The sequence below is a fragment of the Entelurus aequoreus genome, linkage group LG27 (genome assembly GCF_033978785.1).
Source record: "Entelurus aequoreus isolate RoL-2023_Sb linkage group LG27, RoL_Eaeq_v1.1, whole genome shotgun sequence".
Taxonomy (NCBI): Eukaryota; Metazoa; Chordata; class Actinopteri; order Syngnathiformes; family Syngnathidae; genus Entelurus; species Entelurus aequoreus.
Window position 1 is genome coordinate 10,678,808 of NC_084757.1, and position 24,512 is coordinate 10,703,319.

The following is a 24,512-nucleotide window of genomic DNA, read 5'->3' on the forward strand; positions in this document are numbered from 1 at the left end:
GTCAAAAAAAATGATTTAGAAGGAATCAACTTTTTTATGCCAACTATGAAAATATTTGGTTTAAAAATATAAATAAATAAATAAATGATAAATGGGTTATACTTGTATAGCGCTTTTCTACCTTCAAGGTACTCAAAGCGCTTTGACAGTATTTCCACATTTACCCATTCACACACACATTCACACACTGATGGAGGGAGCTGCCATGCAAGGCGCTAACCAGCAGCCATCAGAGGCAAAGGGTGAAGTGTCTTGCCCAAGGACACAACGGACGTGACTAGGAAGGTAGAAGGTGGGAATTGAACCCCAGTAACCAGCAACACTCCGATTGCTGGCACAGCCACTCTACCAACTTCGAATCCTACTTTGCAAAAATTCCTTTATCGCCGTAAATTGAGAACGAACATGATCGCGGTAAACAAGGGATGACTGTACTGGAATTGTTTTCCAATTTGATAAGGGTCTTGGAATGAAACGTCGTTTCACTGGGTTCTCTGTACATAAATGTAACACGTGTAAAATCTACTGTTTGACGGGCCACATTATGCACAATTTGTGTACGATGAGTTTCCCGTTGCAAGTCATTCCAAAGCCTCACCTATGACGATGGGACATTTTAAAGTCGGTTAAGGAAGACGAGAAGGAAAGAGGACAGCGAGAGGGGAGAGAGAGAAAAGAGGAAAAAGAGAGAAAAACCCAAAGTGAGTGAAATAAGTAACCAAAAACACACCTGAGCTTGGAGTTGCATAAATGAATCAACAATATCAGGATGATCCCTGGGTCCTAAAATATAATAAAGATGAAACTTAACAAATCAAAAGAGAATAAGAATAATATACAAACAGCAACGGAACAGATTCAACAGTCATGTGGAAATAAAAGAGAACTCAAAAATATTTCATTTCAAAATAATTCACATGTGAGTAAGGAACAAAGTGGGGGTGGTGGGAGGCGGTTGGGGTGGGGGGGTCGTGTGAAGCTTTGGCAGACTCTTGGAGGGACCAAAAGAAAACACAAAACAAGAGGCAGAAGACAGAGACATGGGTCTGTTTGTCGAGAACAAAGAAAGAAGTAACGAGAGAAACAGAAGAAACCTAATAAAGAAAAGTGGGTTTGGAGTGGGAACCCAGGAGGCACCTCTGTTACTGTTACGCTTTGGAGGAAAGGGGGCGCCGACCCTGAATGAACTCGCTTACCTGCGGCCCCCCTCCCCATCAAAAAGTAACCCAAAACATCACCACAAATGTAGAGGATCCATTCAGAGGCGGGCCCCTTTGCCTCAAAGATGAACCCTCAGTGTGAAATCAGCCAAAAATGTCAGGAAAGGTTCAGATATCTCAACCTCCCTTATGCTGCTGGACACAGACCACAGGACTGTTTTTCTTTTCAAATAAGACCAATTACAAAAAAAATGAAAAGATGGACAATTAAACAGACATTCAACTGGAGAATCCAGTGGGACATTCCTGACATTGACTGAAGTGATGTTGGAAGGACAAACATCTGTAGTGAGCGCCCAGCTTTAGCTTTTTCCCACACTCCAAACAAGTTTCCTGCACCCCAATTCCCCACCTTCTTGCCCTTCCTCCTCCACACACACACACACATACATACACACTCAGTGCTCGGGAGAATACAGGGCTTATTCAGAGGGCTGCCACGAAGCGCCCAGCTCTGGTAGTCCTTGAACATGGCGGGTTGCAGCCGTGTTCACACAGCCTGCTGCGCTGCGTGACAGCCATCTGAATCAGCTGGACTCTGTGCTGTAGACCCTACACCTGGACCGATGCGGTCTTATTGAAGGGCACCTGCTCAAAAAGGGAAGCGTTTACTCAATCAAAGAGGCGGGGAGGTGAGGCAGCCACAGTACTAAAAAAAGCGGGGAAGGCAACGGAAAGGGAAGCGAGCGGGACAGACGGACAGGAACGACTTCATCTCATTAATGTCCTTCTCTGGGCTTGTGGGGGGGGGCCCAACTTCCAAAACTGCAGACCACACTGAAATAATACAGGGACTGGACACAGCACTGGCACACCTGCACAATGAGATCCAATACAAGATCGGCTTTTACTGAGATAATTATGTGGTTTGGATATAAGACGTTTCGTGGCTATACACGCACTCCCATGAAATAATCAAAAACGTATGAGTCAGGCTCGAGTTAGAGTGTGCGAAGCGAAAGGGTATACCATAATTTTCGGACTATAAGGCGTACCTAAAATCCTTTCATTTTCTTAAAATTCGACAGTGCGCCTTATAACCCGGTGCACCTAAGGCAGGGGTCGGGAACCTTTTTGGCTGAGAGAGCCATGAAAGCCAAATATTTCAAAATGTATTTCCATGAGAGCCATATAATATTTTTTAACACTGAATACAACTAAATGCGTGCATTTTTAAGTAAGACCAACATTTTTAGAGTATGATAAGTCTCTTATTCTTTTTAATAACTTTGTTATTCTAAAGCTAACCAATAATAAATAAAATACTTGTTACCATTAATTCGACTTTTTGAACAGGTGCGATAGAAAACGGATGGATGGATTAAAATGCATGAGAATGTTTTATAATTTGAACGTTATTTTTAACACTGTAATTACCAGCGGAATTATTCACTACTTATCGTGTTAAGCAATGTCACCTAAGATTTATCTGAGAGCCAGATGCAGTCATCAAAAGAGCCACATCTGGCTCTAGAGCCATAGGTTCCCTACCCCTGGCCTAATGTATGGAATAATTTTGGTTGTGCCTACCGACCTCGAAGCTATTTTATTTGGTACATGGAGAAATGATAAGTGTGACCAGTAGACGGCAGTCACACATAAGACATACATGTAGACTGCAATATGACTCAAGTAAACAACACCAAAATTGTATATGTTCCCCTGAAAATATAGAACATTACACACGGCGCTCAAAAATCTATCAAAATGTTTTAGTACGACTTTGGTAAGCTATGAAGACGCACCGCTTGATGGATTGTACTGTGCTTCAACATAGGAGTATTATTATGGTGTGTGTATAAGGTTAGACATTTTATCTGGCATTTTGTTTTGCAATATTAGGCAAAAGCAACTTTTTTTATCCTGCTGGTACCTGCGAATATGTATTTGGGATCTGCATAAGTCCTGAAAGTTTGCGTGGTACAATGATGGAAAGTGTAAGGATGGAAAGGACAATGCAGGTATAAATAGACTAATATAGCTATAAAAAAAAAATCTAACATATATACAAAAGTTTGTCCAAGTCTAAGAGTCCGCCTTTGTAGTCCGTGCCAACACCGTAGTTGATAAGCTTCTTCTTTTTTCTATCTTCTTGTTATGGGACATTCATCCTCTGCTGTTGACATTTCTAATATAAAGTAGCGTAACGTTCTTACTTATACCAATACCAAGTAGTTACAGGATCATACATTGGTCATAATTTAATGTGGCCAGGGACATATTTCCTGAGTTTATGAATTAAAAAAGAAAAGAAAAAAGATTTTGAGGCGATAAAAAATATAGATGTAATCATACTAGTATCGACTAGATACACTTATGTAATTGGTATCATTACAGTGGATGTTAGGTGTAGATCCCCCCATGGCGTTTGTTTACATTGTAACGGCGGTGAGCTATTGTATCCTCCTACGGTGTGTAGTGAAGCATGTTCAGCTATTCCTTGTCCTGCAGGGATGATACTTGTAAGAAACTTACTTTATTTGTCGCCACGGAGGCAAGGATTAGTGATTTAGAAGTAGCTAAAACACTTTTAGCCGCTAACTAGCTAGCCATGTCTTAAAGCACCTCTTCCTGAGGGCGTTTCAGTGTTATAACTTCACCTTTATCGTTAGTTTTAAAGCCAAAATGCGTCCGTTCTCCCTTTTGTGTCTACACACTGTGTCTGCTTGTAAGTACTCTGTGATTGTGCGCTGCCGAACATGCTCCTCATGACGTGACAAAGACGCGTCGTCATGCCTGTAAAAAAAATAAATATGGCGAACCGGTACTTTTCAAACAGAGTATAGTACCGTTTTTGATTCATTAGTACCACGATACAATATATTAGTACCGGTATACCGTACAACCCTACTATGAGGTTAGGTTGGTGGAGAGGGAAAAAATGCTACAGTGAAAGAACTGTAATGTCATATCAGACCGTTATGTCATGACCTGTGAAATAATGTTCAAGAAAGAAACGTTTATTAAAAAAAATATATATATATTGGCAATAGTTTTAGTCAGGATTTATTATAGAGTGACATTTGCCAGCGAGCACATCAGTCGACATCTCCTAACTCATTTTTGCACTGGTTTATACATTGACCCGATCGCTGACCGTATCGCAAGCTACAAACTTATTAATGTGATGCAACGCGACAAACGAACATGTGTCCTGGCTTCTCAGTTGAATATAGCAAAGTCAGTAATAATGTATAACATTCCCCGCCAGTGCATCTCTTAGCAATTAAGGACCGAAGCGCTGAATTGGCTTGATCTCTTATGCAAATTAGATTTATGTTGGTAAGAGTTTGATCCTGTAACAAATGAACTAAATTCCCAAACCGAGCATTATCATCTTTGCGGAGGAGGAATTTGTAGAACCGCTACTTATATTGTGCAAATGTAGCCAGTGCAGTGTCAGGTTGAATGTATATTTCATTCACTTGACACAAAACAAGCAAAGACAACAAAATATAATAGTTGCATCTCTTACATAAAACAATATAGACCTGTCAATTAAGACCACCCTTAATGGCTACGGACATTTGACGGTCAACACTAAGGGCCGAGTGCTACATTTGCACTTTCCTAGCAAACAAATATAGAAGCATATTAGTCCCACTGTGCAGTCACAGTAAGAAATCATGCCTCACTTTAGGCAAATGTGCTATTATTGGACCATGTGAGATGAAATGCAACACATTCACAGACGTGAGGTGCTTTTCACAGTATTACAGTCCCACTACATATTACCCCGGCCCTCCCTACCTTGCTGGAAGATGGACAGCGTTACCGAGGTAACGAGCTCAAACAGAGACTTGATGGGTGGGAAGTGGTCCGTCTGGCTGGCAAAGATATGTACCATCTGAAACGCACAGCGACAGCACGTCAGACCTGCAGGAGCACTGTAAGACACTATAAATATCTGACTTTCAACTTCAGATTCCTTTACTTGAATTCGCTCCCTTACACGTGATAAGCAGTTGCCGTGGCAACCCATTTTTGGCCTCAAGTCCCAATATCTTTACTTCTTTTCACAACAAAGAATTACATCAGAAAACATGTGATTAATAAAAATAGCCCCAGTGCACCCAATGACACTGTTATTTTGGCATGTCTTACTAAATATTTACCGTATTTTCAGACAATAAGGCGCACTTAAAATCCTTTCATTTTCTCAAAACTAGAGTGTCCACCTTATAACCCGGTGCGCCTAATGTACGGAATCATTTGGGTTGTGCTTACCGACCTCGAAGCTATTTTATTTGATACACGGTGAAATGATAAGTGTGACCAGTAGATGGCAGTCACACATAATATATAGTAGACTGCAATATGACTCAAGTAAACAATACCAAAATGTTTTATGTTCCATTAAAAATATGGAACATTACACATGGCGCTCAAAAATCTATCAAAATGTTTTAGTACGACTTTGGTAAGCTATGAAGCCGCACCGCTTGATGGATTGCACTGTGCTGTGCTTCAACATACGATTACTATTATGGTGTGTGTATGCTCAGTGGCTTAGTGGTTAGAGTGTCCGCCCTGAGATCGGTAGGTTGGGAGTTCAAACCCCGGCCGAGTCATACCAAAGACTATAAAAATTGGGACCCGTTACTTCCCTGCTTGACACTCAGCATCAAGGGTTGGAATTGTGGGTTAAATCACCAAAAATGATTCCAGGGCGCGGCCACCGCCGCTGCCCACTGCTCCCCTCACCTCCCAGGCGGTGATCAAGGGTGATGGGTCAAATGCAGGGAATAATTTCGCCACACCTAGTGTGTGTGTGACAATCATTGGTACTTTGACCTAACTTTAACTTCAATAAGGTAAGACATTATCTGGCGTTTTGTTTCGCAATATTATGCAAAAGCAACTTTTCTTACCTTCTGGTACCTGCTGATCTGCATAAGTTCTGAAAATGTGCGCAAGTCCGCCTTTGTAGTCCACCGTAGTCGATAAGCTTCTTCTTTTTCACTATCTTCTTGTTATGGGACATTCATCCTCCGCTGTTGCCATTTCTAATATAAAGTAGTGTGAAGTTCTTACTTATATCTGTCAGTAAAGTCGCCATGAAAGCGCTAAAACATACCGGCGTAGTGAGTTTACATTATTCACCCAAGGAACTTTAGTTATTAGAGAGTTCTGGTCGGACGGTTTTTCACGGGGCACATTTCTGACGTTGTTTTTGCACTAGCGAGCCACGGATGAGGAGATGCTGCTCCGTTATTGACTGAAGTAAAGTCTGAATGTCATTAAAACAGTTAGCTCCATCTTTTGACACTTCTTCCTCTCCCGTCCTTGCACGCTACACCGCTACAACAAAGATGACGGGGAGAAGACGCTGTCGAAGGTGAGCCACGTAAATAAGACCGCCCACAAAACGGCTCATCCTGAAGTGGCTTGATGATGGTCTGTAAAACATAATCGATGCAACATTTTGACCAAAGAACCACCATTACATGCTATGTAGACCACAAAGAAGTGTTTTGAATTTATTTAAAAAAAAAAAAAAAGATCCCTTTAATGCACCCTATAATCCGGTGCGCCTTTTGTATGAAAATAGACCTGACTAGACCCACTCATCTGCAGTGCGCCTTATAATCCGGTGCGCCCCTTGGTCCGGAAAATACGGTAGTCTATGATAAATATGGTTTGCCAAAAATAATCCTAAATTTGTGTGTGTTTGTGTACCTGTCGCGTGAGGTCGAGGGCAGAAGCTTGAGGAATCGTACTGTACATCTGTCCAAGCATCTCACTGAGTTGAGACACCATGGGGGCGAAATCGTGCAGCAGCGTCTTCACTGACTTCTCGAAGATGGCGCACACCGCCTGAGGTGGGGCAACGTAAAAGCAGTTTAACTGACGGCATCTCTTCCCGTATAGCGAAAGGAACGTCTGAGCAAGGAGACAAAGCGGCGGCCTCTAACGACGCACCTCAACGACTTGCGAGTCATTCAACCACTTGCTGAGGACCTTCTGTATGAGGGCAAACACTTGCTGCAAAACCACCACAACCTGCGGGGGAAGGTAGACGCATCAACAGGAAGCAGCATTAGGCATACACACTATAAGTCAGGGGTGTCAAACTCATTTTAGGTCAGGGGCCGCATGGAGGAACATCTGTGCACACGCGGGCCGGATTATTAAAATCATGGCATTAAAACTAAAAAATAAAGACAACTTCAGATTGTTTTCTTTTTCTTACTTTGGCCAAAAATAGAACAAACACATTCTGAAAATATCACAATAAAAATATAGAAAAAACTACCGGCAGCGGTAAAGTTTAGATCCATGAAGGAAAGAAGAAAGTGAATGAATGTTTATAACTGAATACATTTACACATGCATAAACATTTTTTTTAATGAATTAAGTCAAAACGCTATAAGTGAGATAATGCATACATTTATCATTTGTTTTCAAAACGGTTACAAAAAAGTGGGACCCCAAAAATTTACTGCGGGACCTCATTTTTATGACTTGATGGGGTCCCTGGGACCCCATTTTGAAAATTCTTAGCGCCAACACTGATGGAGTATTGGTGCACGCAAAACAGCAGCAGGCGGCTGTGGCCTGCGGGCCGGTTCTAATACTAATCAAATATCCATCCCGGGGGCCGTAGATCATTCATCCGTGGGCTGGATCTGGCCCACGGGCCTTGGCTTTGACACATAGGCTATAAGCAGAGATGCTGTCTAATATTATTCCTAAACATAATAATGGTGGCCACTGACTGGGTTGGGTCCAGGTGGAGGAGGTGCTGTTTTCACAGGAACGGCGGAGCCATCTGCTGATTGGTCATCCTGCTTGCTGATGTCCAGCGTGGTGAACAAGTTGGAAAGGAGCCCCAAAATGTGGATGATAGCTAACTTATTGGACGGATTAGGCTGAAATGACAAAAGAAAAGCATGTTAGAATTGATTAAATATTGACTGTGGCCTTCACTCCAATAGACTGTAGTCCCAAATGAGTTGTCAAGGGCTTTATGTGTTAGACATGCCCACAAAAACCTTTTTCCACTGCAAAGTCGAGAAGTATCAAGAGTGAACTGAACGTGGAAATGTCACATTTCTACAGGCTGTGGATACTTTGGCTACATTTGATTTCAACCATGTAAAAAGATCGAGGTAAGGAGGCAAAATTCACTTTTTGGCCAATGCATTTAACGCTTTGTAATCCTATCAATATCAATCAATCAGCCAATCAATGTTTACTTATATAGCCCTAAATCACGAGTGTCTCAAAGGGCTGCACAAGCCACAACGACATCGTCGGCTCAGATCCCACATCAGGGCAAGAAAAAACTCAACCCAATGGGATGACAATGAGAAACCTTGGAGGGGACCGCAGATCCCCCCCCAGGCGACCGGTGCAATGGACGTCGAGTGGATCTAGCATAATATTGTGAGAGTCCAGTCCATAGTGGATCCAACATAATATTGTGAGAGTCCAGTCCATAGTGGATCTAACATAATATAGTGAGAGTCCAGTCCATAGTGGATCTAACATAATAGTGTGAGAGTCCAGTCCATAGTGGATCTAACATAATATAGTGAGAGTCCAGTCCATAGTGGATCTAACATAATAGTGTGAGAGTCCAGTCCATAGTGGATCTAGCATAATATTGTGAGAGTCCAGTCCATAGTGGATCCAACATAATATTGTGAGAGTCCAGTCCATAGTGGATCTAACATAATAGTGTGAGAGTCCAGTCCATAGTGGATCTAGCATAATATTGTGAGAGTCCAGTCCATAGTGGATCCAACATAATATTGTGAGAGTCCAGTCCATAGTGGATCCAACATAAGAGTGGGAGTCCAGTCCATAGTGGATCTAACATAATATTGTGAGAGTCCAGTCCATAGTGGATCCAACATAATAGTGGGAGTCCAGTCCATAGTGGATCCAACATAATAGTGGGAGTCCAGTCCATTGTGGATCCAACATAATAGTGGGAATCCAGTCCATTGTGGATCTAACATAATAATGTGAGAGTCCAGTCCATAGTGGATCTAACATAATAGTGTGAGAGTCCAGTCCATAGTGGATCTAACATAATAGTGTGAGAGTCCAGTCCATAGTGGATCTAACATAATAGTGTGAGAGTCCAGTCCATAGTGGGGCCAGCAGGAGATCATCTTGAGCGGAGACAGGTCAGCAGCACAGAGACGTCCCCAACTGATGCACAGATGAGTTATCCACCCTGGGTCCCAACTTTGGACAGCTAGCTCCTCATCTGTGGTCACCGAATCTGTGCCCCACCTCTCCACGAAGGAGAGGGGGGCACAATATTTGTGACAACGTCTATTAATTTATCCAGGCGATCATTTTGCCAGCTATTGCTGTCCGAATGTGTTCCTGTGACTCCAGCACAGCTTCATGGCCAGTCGGGTGGACAGCAGCCTCTGGGGGTCAAGGCACAAATGGCACCGGAGACGGTGGTGGAATGGTCTCGTACGGCTTCTACCGCAAGAAGTTCTCCTTTGTTATAATAATAAATTGAGTAATCAAACAAGATTCAAAACCTTTCGTATCTTTTTTGATATGCTGGCAAACTAAATATTACATCATTTTCACATGGAACTAATCTGTCTGTGGGCTGGCTCCTGTAGGGACACATTTTGTTGTAAATTAAACAAATTATATTTATCTTGGAGGTAATCAGAGTCACCCACCTTTTCTAAGGTTTTACATATCAATGCAGCAACTACCTAACTGGGTGCAGCCCTACTTTATCTTCGGTCACCTCGCCTGGTTTGGCCATAAACATCCACTTTTTTTCTTCACCTTCTTCATGATGTCCAACCATTTATTTTCTTTTTTTTCAGCCTGTGTGCTGGTCTCGAAATCTCAATTCTCTTTCGTTGGCTGGAAACACGAAAAAGAAGCACTTCCTACTGACTCCGACTGAATTCTGATTGAGCAGAGTGTGCAGATGTCAGGCACATGGGTAATTTCAAAATGATTTGTGAATTTATTATAAAGGGGCGTGCCCAGCCACACATACATCTGCGGTTAATTCCACATTGATTGCGATGTAAAACAGAAATGGGCTAGGATTAGTGCGTGTGCAGTCTGCACACATTTTATTACATCAATTTGTTTCCTGCGTACGACATTTTCTGGTTTGAATGTTTGTCAATTTTTAGTAGGAAATCCATGCAACTTCTATTACAGGAGGCCTCAGTTGTGCTGCACATTGGAATAATTCAACACTCCACCTCTAATAGGCACTTCCTTTTAATTATCAAGGGTTGTCACAAAATGGGGGCCATATTCAAGTTGGAGATGGCATCTGTAAAGCTGATGTTTACAGTGGAGAATTTGAGCATTCTGGGACAAAAGCCGCAAAAGATTTGAAGGCAAAATAATTATATAGATAGGTGAGAAAGCAACTCTTTCGCAACATAAATAAATAGTCATTATTTTCATTGCGATACATAATATATGATCGTTTGTACAGTTTAAGTTTAGGATTATTATTTATTTGAAACAAATATGTATGACAGTATAAATATAAGGTTGTCGTTGGAATGCAGTTGAGTAAATGAGCACACATGCAGGAAGAAATTGCATAAACCCTTATCGTTTCACAGTCGCGATGAAAAGTTTACATACACTTGTAAAGAACATAATGTCATGGCTGTTTCAATTTTTGTTTCATCTGACATCACATGGACAAAGATAAGACCTTCTGGAAGAAAGTTCTGTGGTCAGATGAAACAAAAATGGAGCTGTTTGGCCACAATACCCAGCAATATATTTGGAGGAAAAAAGGTGAGGCCTTTAATCCCAGGAACACCACCTACCGTCAAGCATGGTGGTGGTAGTATTATGCTTTGGGCCTGTTTTGCTGCCAATGGAACTGGTACTTTAAATGGGACAATGAAAAAGGAGGATTACCTCCAAATTTTTCAGGACAACCTTAAAATCACTAGCCCGGAGGTTGGGTCTTGGGTGCAGTTGGGTGTTCCAACAGGACAATGACCCCAGACACATGTCAAAAGTGGTAAAGGAATGGCTTAATCAGGCTTGAATTAAGGTTTTAGAATGGCCTTCCCAAAGTCCTGATTTAAACATGTGGACAATGCTGAAGAAACAAGTCCATGTCAGAAAACCAACAAATTTAGCTGAACTGCACCAATTTTTTTCAAGAGGAGTGGTCAAAAATGCAAGCAGTAGCTTGCCAGAAGCTTGTGGATGGCTACCAAAAGCGCCTTATTGCAGTGAAACTTGCCAAGGGACATGTAAGCAAATATTAACATTGCTGTATGTATACTTTTGACCCAGCAGATTTGCTCACATTTTCAGTAGACCCATAATAAATTCATAAAAGAACCAAACTTCATGAATAGTTTTTTGTGACCAACAAGTATGTGCTCCAATCACTCTATCACAAAAAAATAAGAGTTGTAGAAATGATTGGAAACTCAAGACAGCCATGACATTATGTTCTTTACAAGTGTATGTAAACTTTTGATCGCGACTGTAGATAGGCTTATGATCGAATACCTGCTAATTTGATTACTTTCACATCAGCCCTGGCTTTACTTTTATGAATCTATCAAATATACCTCACAACATAGCAACATTTAAGGTGGGAATATTATAAATCTACAATATGTACTCACGAGCATGAAGCTTTTTAACAACAAGGACAATATATAGCTTAAAGCTTCTATCTATTACTATTATCAACAGTCGGATCACTGGTTTTCAGCCTTTTCTCCCTTATTGACATGCATGTTGCCACGCCCCATTCAGGTAATTAGGGTTCTACACCGTTTCCATGGTGACAAGAAGACTAGAATATGACGCGCAACGCTCCACAAGCTTCAACGGCAAAACCCCCGCTTCACAATCCCCACCAGACTCCAATCATTTATATGCGCTTGGCCTGTTTGTTAACTGCAACGTGACCACGAGGTTAAGAGTCCGCGCCACTAGGAGCCGCTATTTGTGCAGCTATCTACAGGCATCTGATCGGACTGGCTCGTCTGATGTGAAGCTGATAAAGCAAATGTAAGACGAGAAAACAATGAGGGAGGCTGCAAGGAATTGGATGGCTGAAGTAGTGTGTGTGTGTGTAGGCTGGGAACAGAAACAGGACACATAATGAAGGGACATTTTGCCACACAGGTCTGCAAATATAGGCTGTGTCAGACAAGATATCAAACTCTATGCACTGTGTGTCCTTTTGAGTCACTAGCCTATAGCACAGGGTCAAATGCACACAAAGACAATGCTCCACTGCAGGGATGCCACGCAGACACGAGAGCAACTGTGCATGCTCGGGTGTTAATGTGTGCATGTGTTAGTGTGTCGCTACACGCACCGTCTCCTCTGCTAATTTCTCCAGTTGCTGGATGTAAGGGGTGATGAGAGAGTGAAGGTTTCGAAGGATGTCCTCCACGGGCAGCGCCGAGAGCAGGAAGCCCAGCGCCTGCATCAGCCACATGCACTGACTCGTCTGTCGCGGGAGACAGAAGATTTATGTAGACGTATAGTGATCAAAACATCCTGATGCTGCTTTATATGAACAATGCCACACCCACTTTTTAACAGTACACAATCAGAATCCACGAGCAGGACACCAGTTCAGAAAGCATTGAACAATAAATGTGTTTTTAGGGGCATTTTTGCAACATTTCCCCCCCAAAAAACAGACATGAGAAGAAGAACAACAACAAGAAGCACAAGAAGAAGAACAACAACAAAAAGCAAAATAAGAAAAACAAGGACAATACATGAAGAACAATAACAACAAAAAGAAGAAGCAAAATAATAAGAAAAAAAAGAAAAAAAAGAAGCAAAGGAAGAAAAAGAAGCAAAAGAAGAAGAGAACAAAAACAAAAAGAAGGAAAGTAAGAAAACCAAGAAGAAGAAGCACAAAAAAACAAGAACAAAAGAAGAAGAAGAAGCAAAAAAAGAACAAAGAAGAACATGTATAATAAAAGGAAGCAAAAGAACAAAAACAACAACAAGGAGAAGAACAAAAAGACCACAAATAAGAAGATGAAAATAAAATCTCAAGAAAATGAAACACAGAAAGAAGAACAGCAAGAAGTAGTAAAAGAACAGCAGGAAGGAAAAAGAAAAACAGGAAGAAGAACAGGAAGAACAAGAGGAAAAAGAAGCATCAGCAAAAAAAGAACAAGAAGCAAAAGAAGAAGAACAATGAGAAGAACAAGAAGACCAATAACAAGAAGCAAAAGAAGAACATGAAAAGAAGAACCGGAAGATAAAAAACACGAAAAGAAGAACAGGAAGAAGAACAATTGGACAAACAAAAGAAGAAAAAGGAGGAAAAATAAAAATAAAAATCAGAAGAACAAAAAAGTGTTTTTGTTGCATCGCATGTACATGTCTTCTTATTATGTGTATGTGTTTACTCCCTATAGCTGTATAATTGTTACTTCAAAAAAATAAGAATATCACAGTAGTTCATTTATTTCTACACTTGCAAGGGTAAAAGAACAAACGTGTGAGCTACATCTGCTATGTGAATAGCCTTTGTCATGGGATTGTGTTTTTTTCATATTAACAATGCTTAGATTATTTTTACACTTGTACAACCGATGGGAATGTTGAAAACTGTTAAATGTTTTACAATGGCAGCGGTTTGACCCTGGAACAGAATATTCATATTTCTTACTATGTTCAACAGGACAAATAGTTTATAAATGAGGTGGGTTTTGTTTACAGATTGTGTTCAGGGAATATTTTATACACAAAAAATAAAGAAGAATATTGAATGATTGAATATCACAGCAACAATAAACATTATTGAAATGTATTTAACACCTGAGCATAGCTTGACTTACACCAATAAGGGAAGACAATAATACATTATAATATGTGATATGTATTATAGTAAGGATGAACTATGCTATGTTGTAGAACAGGGGTTACCAACGCGGTGCCCGCGGGCACCAGGTAGCCCGTAAGGACCAGATGAGTAGCCCGCTGGCCTGTTCTAAAAATAGCTCAAATAGCAGCCTCTATTTTTTAAATTTTATTTATTTACTAGCAAGCTGGTCTAGCTTTGCCCGACATTTTTAATTCTAAGAGAGATAAAACTCATACAGAATTTGAAAATCCAAGAAAATATTTTAAAGACTTGGACTTCACTTGTTTAAATAAATTCATTAATTTTTTTACTTTGCTTCTTATAACTTTCAGAAAGACAATTTTAGAGAAAAAATACAACCTTAACAATGATTTTCGGATTTTTAAACACATATACCTTTTTACCTTTTAAATTCCTTCCTCTTCTTTCCTGACAATGTAAATCAATGTTCAAGTAAATTAATTTTTTTTATTGTAAAGAATAATAAATTAATTTTAATTTAATTCTTCATTTTAGCTTCTGTTTTTTCGACGAAGAATATTTGTGAAATATTTCTTCAAACTTATTATGATTAAAATTCAAAAAAAAAATTCTGGCAAATCTAGAAAATCTGTAGAATCAAATTTAAATCTTATTTCAAAGTCTTTTGAATTTCTTTTAAAATTTTTGTTCTGGAAAATCTAGAAGAAATAATGATTTGTCTAGCTTCGTCCAATTTGTTATATATTCTAACAAAGTGTAGATTGGATTTTAACCTATTTAAAACATGTCATCAAAATTCTAAAATTAATCTTAATCAGGAAAAATTACTAATGATGTTCCATAAATTATTTTTTTTATTTTTTCAAAAAGATTCGAATTAGCTAGTTTTTCTCTTCTTTTTTTCGGTTGAATTTTGAATTTTAAAGAGTCGAAATTCAATCAATCAATGTTTATTTACATAGCCCTAAATCACAAAAGTCTCATAAACTATGTTTCAAAATTTAATTGTCATTTTTTTCGTGTTTTCTCCTCTTTTAAACCGTTCAATTAAGTGTAAATATCATTAATTATTAATAATAAAATAGAGTTAAAGGTAAATTGAGCAAATTGGCTATTTCTGGCAATTTATTGAAGTGTGTATCAAACTGGTAGCTAGGGATGATACTCGAAACTGGTTTTCCCGGTTGTTTGATAAGAAAAGAACCGAGTCCTCGGACTCGAATCCCTTTTTGAGAACCGGTAACCGTTATCGAGACCACTATAGTAAAGGAAAAGAGTTGATTCTTTATTCGAATCCCGTCCCGACCAGAAATGCTCCGTGGGACATCACGTAGCTCAGTCATTAGGCGCAGATAGCGAAAGCAGGAAAACAATGGACGGGAAAAAGCGCTCCAAGGTGTAATAAAGTTCAAAACAAAAGCTATAATCCATCGAATAACTTTACTGAGAGATTTTAGCAGGGTAAAACACATGACGAACACTTTTACCACCAACCGGAAACATAGCAACGCACCTCCTTTACGGCAGCTGTCGCAACGTTCTTAAAACAACCGCAGCACATACATATATATACAACATATCTCCCTTTTTTAACTTTTGTTTTTCTTTCCTTGTAAACAAAACAAAATCACACTGTAGATGTGTTGTCGGTCTAATTATAAATAATGCAGACGAGGCGTGTTGGCTGAGTTCTTGACGTTTACTTTCACAGCGTGGCAACATGCAACACTTTTCGGGGCTACCGCGCATGCTCGTAACTCCCGTTGCATGCTGGGTAGTGTAGTTGTTATATTCTCTAGCTCATAACATTTTTCCCCCATAAAGAAATAATGTTAACTCAATAAAGTGTATTTCTTTTTTTAGCTTTAACTTTTCATTTATTAGCATTGTAACCACATTTGCAAAGAACTTTTCTCTTCATAGAATGTTCTTTCAATAAAGAAATAAAGTGCAAAAATGTCAAAGCATCATAACAAACAGTTATGTCAAATAGCAGCAGAAGTGCACTTTTTGGAGAGCTGTATTATTTTCAGTTTTGTGCCCAAGGGACTGATTTTATATAACACTATATTATTATTTATACACCTATAGTGATCACAGAGACAGCTTGTTTTTGTGTTACTGTATATATTTGTTTCTCTGAAAAATCCCACTTAATATACTTTGGGTAACAACAGTCAATATTTACTTATTTTATATTATTTTTTTAGGTGGGTAACAGTCAATATTTATTTATTTATTAGATTTTATTTTTTTATTATATAATAAAAGTGAGCTTTGGTTAAACCAAATATTATGTGTTTTTTTCCATATACAACAACCTATCTGGACTCGATAAGAGAATCGATAAGGAATCGGTTCGATAAGAGGATTCGATAATAGGCTCGAACTCGATAATTCCTTATCAAACATCATCCCTACTGGTAGCCCTTCGCATTAATCAGTACCCAAGAAGTAGCTCTTGGTTTCAAAAAGGTTGGTGACCCCTGTTGTAGAATCACTTTTGCACAGAACATTACAAACAAGTGAAGACAAACTAACCTTGTGAATCTGCTTTATAAGAACCTCCTGGGGGTAAAACATAAATATAATATTATTAATGAAAAGTTTTGACCAGAAAGCACAGAGAACCTTTGCCAAGTTGTGCTTGTTGTCGGCAGGCCTACCTGAGACACGGCGACTATGTTGGTTGCGTAAGGTGGCAGGTCACATTTACATTCCCTGCAGATCTTCTTCAGCGTCGAAACGGAGGAAATAGAAAGGTCCGGGTTGCCGAGAGCTTGCAGCACGAGGGGCAGAACACTGCTGAGCATCACCGGGTGGTCCGCCAACCACTCAGCCAGAGCACCTGGTGGGTGGGAGGATTGGCAGTGATGACTGAGGGACTGTTTTGTACTACGACTGGAAAACAATACACTTGCTTGCACACTGCCTCACCTATAGTGAACATCACGGTGTCCGCCAGCTGGACGTTGTTGATGCTGATTCTGGGGATGATACCTATGAGGCCCGGAATGACGTCGGAGTAGTTGACGTCTATGGTCTCTGCTATGGACTGGAAGCCATACAGCAACGCTTCCGTGTGCTGGAGGAACAAAGAACAGGAGGATTTAACATTTAATGTAGTTTTAACAGCCACAATGTCTCAAAAATATTGTTTTGACAGTAATATGTAGAGATGTCCGATAATATCAGACTGCCGATATCTGCCGATAAATGCTTTAAAATGTAATATCGGAAATGATCGGTATCGGTTTCAAAAAGTAAAATGTATGACTTTTTAAAACGCCGCTGTGTACACGGACGTAGGGAGAAGTACAGAGCGTCAATAAACCTTAAAGGCACTGCCTTTGCGTGCCGGCCCAGTCACATAATATCTACGGCTTTTCACACACACAAGTGAATGCAATTCATACTTGCTCAACAGCCATACAGGTCACACTGAGGGCGGCCGTATAAACAACTTTAACACTGTTACAAATATGCGCCACACTGTGAACCCACACCAAACAAGAATGACAAACACATTTCGGGAGAACATCCGCACCGTAACACAACAAAAACACAACAGAACAAATACCCAGAACCCCTTGCAGCACTAACTCTTCCGGGACGCTACAATATACACCCCCAAGCTACCATCTATCCCCCCCACCTCAACCTCCTCATGCTCTCTCAAGGAGAGCATGTCCCAAATTCCAAGCTGCTGTTTTGAGGCATGTTAAAAAAAAATAATGCACTTTGTGACTTCCATAATAAATATGGCAGTGCCATGTTGGCATTTTTTTTTCCATAACTTGAGTTATTTTATTTTGGAAAACCTTGTTACATTGTTTAATGCATAAAGCGGGGCATCACAACAAAATTAGGCATAATACTGTGTTAATTCCACGACTGTATATATCGGTATCGGTTGATATCGGAATCTGTAATTAAGAGTTGGACAATATCGGAATATCGGCAAAAAAGCCATTATCGGACATCTCTACTTCTAATACACTATCATGGGAACTCTGATACGTATCCTAAATTGGTGAAAATAGTAAATAACCTTTAAGCTTAGGTTTAATGTGATTTGAGCGTGTTGTATAGACGCAATCAATTCAGTGTGAAAATGACCTCACAGAGAATTTGTTTATGCAATTTACGGTGACACATTTATATGAGCGGTCATCTGTTCGGCCTCAAGTCAAGTGCGTGCACGTCCCACCCACCTGCCACGACGTGGGCTGCTCCGTGTTAGTCAACAGTCGTCCCAGTTTGTCATACAGATTACTCAGCAGCTCTGCACCCAGCATCTCGTACACGTACATGAGTGTGTCGGAGATATCCACCCTGGAGGAGAGACGTGGAGTCTATTTTAGGCGCGGCTTCGTGGGTCTTTTCAAGGAAAAACATGAGATCTTAGAATGCCAACCTGTAGATGCGGAACTGCTCTTTTTCATCCGACGACCAGGACGCGTACTCTTGGTCGGAGGGGAATTGTGCTTTGTGAAGCAGGACGTCCACCAGCTGGAAATACACCGGCCTGTAGACTTGGAGGTACACCGCTTGCTTGTCCGACTCAAATGACATGATTTCATCCTTTGGAAGGAGCGAATAAATAACCAAGTTCAATGTCAATATCTTGAAAACAACCAAGAGTAAACTTTTTAGTTAAAAATGGGTAATATGAAGCCTCCCTTACCTGGAGCGTATACCAAAAGGTGAGTGTGAGGGAGCTGGTGGTCTCATTGACTGGATAGTGGCCGGGGATGCCTGTGCAAAACATGATCATGTTGACTAGAGCCAGGACACTCTGCCAGTGGTCCACCTGCCCCAGAAGAGTCCTAAAAAGATTGTGGTAAGAGGCAGAAGAGTCAGGAAAAGGAGAACATGTGACAGGGCCATTTAATCTTTTACTTCAATTCCATCCCAAGGGAATAGAATAGAATATATCTTTATTGTCATTGTACAAACCCCGTTTCCATATGTGTTGGGAAATTGTGTTAGATGTAAATATAAACGGAATACAATGATTTGCAAATCCTTTTCAACCCATATTCAATTGAATGCACTACAAAGACAACATATTTGATGTTCAAACTCATAAACTTTATTTTTTTGTTGCAAATAATAATTAACTTAGAATTTCATGGCTGCAACACGTGCCAAAGTAGTTGGGAAAGGGCATGTTCACCACTGTGTTACATGGCCTTTCCTTTTAACAACACTCAGTAAACGTTTGGGAACTGAGGAGACACATTTTTTAAGCTTCTCAGGTGGAATTCTTTCCCATTCTTGCTTGATGTACAGCTTAAGTTGTTCAACAGTCTCCGTTGTGGTATTTTAGGCTTCATAGTGCACCACACATTTTCAATGGGAGACAGGTCTGGACTACAGGCAGGCCAGTCTAGTACCCGTACTCTTTTACTATGAAGCCACGTTGATGTAACACGTGGCTTGGCATTGTCTTGGTGAAATAAGCAGGGGCGTCCATGGTAACGTTGCTTGGATGGCAACATATGTTGCTCCAAAACCTGTATGTACCTCTCAGCAATAATAGCGCCTTCACAGATGTGTAAATTACCCATGCCTTGGGCACTAATACACCCCCATACCATCACACATGCTGGCTTTTCAACTTTGCGCCTATAACAATCCGGATTGTTCTTTTCCTCTTTGGTCTGGAGGACACGACGTCCACAGTTTCCAAAAACACTTTTCCACTTTGTATCAGTCCATCTTAGATGAGTTCAGGCCCAGCGAAGCCGACGGCGTTTCTGGGTGTTGTTGATAAACGGTTTTCGGCTTGCATTGGAGAGTTTTAACTTGCACTTACAGATGTAGCGACCAACTGTAGTTACTGACAGTGGGTTTCTGAAGTGTTCCTGAGCCCATGTGGTGATATCCTTTACACACTGATGTCGCTTGTTGATGCAGTACAGCCTGAGGGATCGAAGGTCACGGTATTAGCTGCTTACGTGCAGTGATTTCTCCAGATTCTCTGAACCCTTTGATGATATTACGGAGCGTAGATGGTGAAATCCCTAAATTCCTTGCAATAGCTGGTTGAGAAAGGTTTTTCCTAAACTGTTCAACAATCTGCTCATGCATTTGTTGACAAAGTGGTGACCCTCGCCCCATCCTTGTTTGTGAATGACTGAGCATTTCATGGAATCTACTTTTATACCCAATCATGGCACCCACCTGTTCCCAATTTGCCAGTTCACCTGTGGGACGTTCCAAATAAGTGTTTGATGAGCATTCCTCAACTTTATCAGTATTTATTGCCACCTTTCCCAACTTCTTTGTCACGTGTTGCTGGCATCAAATTTTAAAGTTAATGATTATATGCAACAAAAAAAAAGTTTATCAGTTTGAACATCAAATATGTTGTCTTTGTAGCATATTCAACTGAATATGGGTTGAAAATGATTTGCAAATCATTGTATTCCGTTTATATTTACATCTTACACAATTTCCCAACTCATATGGAAACGGGATTTGTACATTGTACAACGAAATTGCAAGCAAACTAATTTAGTGCAAATTCATAATGACACATAAAAAACATAAGAACATGGTACTCAGATAAATAGATTAAAATACATAAAAATACCAAGCACACAGCTCACATGCACGGTCATTCTTTTTTATGCCTTGTGTTCAGTGACACTAGTAGACATAATACGATGCATGCTTGTTTTTGGTACCTGGAGTGGTTCTCTCCCAGCGTGACGGCGATACGGCAGATACCGTGACACGTCTCCATGTCCCCGTTCTGGACGGCCTCTCGTAGCTGATCCTGAAGAGCCAGCACCGGAGGAACCAGCTTCAGCAGAGTGTTCACGTATCTGAATTACGCACAGACAAAGACAGCGGGACGGATTGTTAGAAGTGCTAGGAGACATGGCTAATGCATGCAATAAAGTCGGCTTCTGGGAGTGTGTCCCTCAGAATTTTTGACTATTTGTGAAGTCAAAGGTCCCTGACGTTGAACCTTTTAAAATCTTGAACATTTTTTGTTCAGGCTTTGCCCCTCTGATGTAGGCCAGTAATTTAAATGTGTTGGGACTGTGTAAAGTCCATTAAAACATGTCATGTACAGTATAATAGGCGCAGAACTAAATTTGGCCAAATGGTGGGGTCTATCAGAGGCATACAGTCATGGAACAGGCTGTCAGAAACTGTGACACCTATTTAACATTTAAAACTGCACTGAAACAGTGGTTGAAAACTTATCAAACATTCATGCACAATTCACTTGTTTTTTTTGTTTGTTGTTTGTTTACTTAATAATACTTAACAATATTTTTATCAGTATTGAAATCACAACTATTAATCACGATTATTAATTCTGTTTTGTAGAACATTGTTGGGGTGCGAGCACGACGCCATCATGTAATTTGTAATGTCTAATAAAAAGGCTATCATTATCTATAAAGACAAATGTTCGTGTTTTTGTTCATTAATAGTATCAACGTGTCAGCTTTTCTCATTTCATGATGCCTTTATCTCGATTTTTACATTTTCATAGATATAGGTTTTTTTGGGTTATGTACATATGTACATGTACTAATGTATGTACATGTGCATGCTGTATTGGTTTGAGCATAAATTTGTCATATAGGAATTAAAGGCCTACTGAAATTTATTTTTTTTATTTAAACGGGGAGAGCAGATCCATTCTATGTGTCATACTTGATCATTTCGCGATATTGCCATATTTTTGCTGAAAGGATTTAGTATAGAACGACGACGATAAAGTTCGCAACTTTTGGTCGCTGATAAAAAAAAGCCTTGCCTGTACCAGAAGTAGCGTGACGTCACAGGAGGAAGGATTCCTCACAATTCCCCGTTGTTTACAATGGAGCGAGAGAGATTCGGACCGAGAAAGCGACGATTACCCCATTAATTTGAGCGAGGATGAAAGATTCGTGGATGAGGAACGTTAGAGTGAAGGACTAGAGAGGCAGTGCAGGGTGTATCTTTTTTCGCTCTGACTGTAACTTAGGTACAAGGTCTCATTGGATTCCACACACTCTCCTTTTTCTATTGTGGATCACGGATTTGTATTTTAAACCACCTCGGATACTATATCCTCTTGAAAATGAGAGTCGAGAACGCAAAATGGACATTCACAGTAACTTTTATCTCCACGACAATACATCGTTGACGCACTTTAGCTACAGAGCTAACGTGATAGCATCGGGCTCAAATGCAGATAGAAACAAAATTTTAAAAAACCCTGACTGGAAGGATAGACAGAATATCAACAATACTATTAAACCATGAACATGTAAATACATGGTTAATAATTTCCAGCTTGGCGAAGCTTAACAATTGAAGCTAACTAACTTAGCTACGGAGCTAACGTGATAGCATCAGGCTCAAATGTAGATAGAAACAAAATTAAAAAAAACCCTGACTGGAAGGATAGACAGAAGATCAACAAAACTATTAAACCATGAACATGTAAATACACGGTTAATAATTTAAGTATACACCATTAAACATTAACATAATGCTGTGTCACCTGAATGTTTTATAAAGTAATAACTTTGTCAAATGAAAAAAAAAACACAAGTAGTGTAAAAAAAAAAAACACCGCTTTTTTTATATCAGTATAAAAAACAAAGTTTGGCGAAAGAAGATAAAGTCTAATAAACAAGCTTTGTACAAAAATAAACAGGAGTGATACCTCTCACATCAAATACGGTGTTTTTGCCTCACTGACAACACACGCTGCATTCAATTCGATGAGATGACAAAACATTTGAGCTAGTATTGATGTTATTGGAACACTGACAAAGTTAGCAGTCAGATAAAGAACGAGTGACCATCCCAGTAAACAAACGGCAAGACTTTATAAACAAGTTGTGTGTCCAGAAGGTAAAAGACCGCCATAACCACAACACCAGGGGGAGCTCCACAAACCACGTCAAACCCAGATTCCGATCTAACAAAGGTCTTAACTCATATGGAATGCACTCCCAACAGGTGTAAAGGGAAGTGCATCTCTATCCTCCTTCAAAACCGCACTAAAAGAACACCTCCAGGCAGCTACAACCCTAGACTAACCCCCTCCCACCACCACATCCCACCTCCCCGGATTGTAAATAAACAAATGTATATACTTGTTCTTATGCTCTCTGAGCTCACTATGTTCACCGCTCGCTGTACATATCCTACCAAGTCAGACCTACACTGTTACAATGTCCATTTCTCAGATTATATAATTGTTGATGACTGAAATATGCTGATAGCAACCCAACCTAATCCCCATCCCCAAATAATTCAATGTATATACACTGATGATTAACTTGTGTGATGACTGTATTGTGCTGATAGTATATATTTGTACCATGAATTGATTAACGTGGACCCCGACTTAAACAAGTTGAAAAACTTATTCGGGTGTTACCATTTAGTGGTCAATTGTGCGGAATATGTACTGTATTGTGCAATCTACTAATACAAGTTTCAATCAATCAATCACACAGCAGTGCGCTCTTAAACGGACTCCGAGACTCCACAGAAGTAGACTCGAGTGAAGCAATCGGCTCCATTTACTCGGGGGGGGGGGACATCTCCACAACTAAGTCTGTGTCGCTGCCGCTTTCCTTTACAGGAAGTAAGCCATGTTGCCTAAAAAAATGGACAGTTTTTCGTTAGTTAAAAATTCAAACGGTATCACAAACTTTACCGCAGTTTATTATTATACCGTTTACCGTTACATCTCTAGGAACGAGCATTGGTTAAAACTAGGGATGTCCGATAATGGCTTTTTTGCCGATATTCCGATATTGTACAACTCTTAATTACCGATACCGATATATAAAGTCGTGGAATTAAAACATTATTATGCATAATTTGGACAACCAGGTATGGTAAAGATAAGGTCCTTTTTAAAAAAAATTATAAAATAAAATAAGATTTAAAAAAATCAGAAACATTTTCTTGAAGAAAAAAGAAAGTAAAACAATATAAAAACAGTTACATAGAAACTAGTAATTAATGAAAATGAGTAAAATTAACTGTTAAAGGTTAGTACTATTAGTGGACCAGCAGCACGCACAATCATGTGTGCTTACGGACTGTATCCCTTGCAGACTGTATTGATATATATTGATATATAATGTAGGAACCAGAATATTAATAACAGAAAGAAACAACCCTTTTGTGTGAATGAGTGTAAATGGGGGAGGGAGGTTTTTTGGGTTGGTGCAGTAATTGTAAGTGTATCTTGTGTTTTTTATGTTGATTTAATAAAAAAAATAAAATAAATAAATAAATAAAACCGATAATAAAAAAAACGATACAGATAATTTCCGATATTACATTTTAAAGCGTTTATCGGCCGATAACATCTCTAGTTAAAACCGTTACAACCATTTTTTAAGCATTTTTAACAAATTAAAAAAATATATAATAAAATCAAAGTGGCTCCCCGTATCATTAGATTGTTCAGTGTGTGGTGTGGACACCTTAT

At 39.7% G+C, this 24,512-nt stretch overlaps 1 protein-coding gene across 1 annotated transcript in view; it reads right to left on the reverse strand.

Moving 5' to 3' along the window:
- LOC133644758 (importin-13-like) overlaps positions 1-24,512 on the reverse strand; it is a 90,327-nt gene that overhangs the window by 21,986 nt on the left and 43,829 nt on the right. The window contains exons 6-18 of the mRNA XM_062039482.1: positions 20,734-20,874; positions 18,726-18,867; positions 18,456-18,622; positions 18,253-18,373; positions 16,976-17,123; positions 16,705-16,886; positions 16,580-16,606; positions 12,542-12,676; positions 7,941-8,093; positions 7,143-7,223; positions 6,900-7,037; positions 4,971-5,067; positions 731-783 (exon numbers count right to left, since the gene is read on the reverse strand). Coding sequence (XP_061895466.1) covers positions 731-783; positions 4,971-5,067; positions 6,900-7,037; positions 7,143-7,223; positions 7,941-8,093; positions 12,542-12,676; positions 16,580-16,606; positions 16,705-16,886; positions 16,976-17,123; positions 18,253-18,373; positions 18,456-18,622; positions 18,726-18,867; positions 20,734-20,874 — 1,585 coding nt within the window. The remainder of the gene's footprint in view (positions 1-730; positions 784-4,970; positions 5,068-6,899; positions 7,038-7,142; positions 7,224-7,940; positions 8,094-12,541; positions 12,677-16,579; positions 16,607-16,704; positions 16,887-16,975; positions 17,124-18,252; positions 18,374-18,455; positions 18,623-18,725; positions 18,868-20,733; positions 20,875-24,512) is intronic.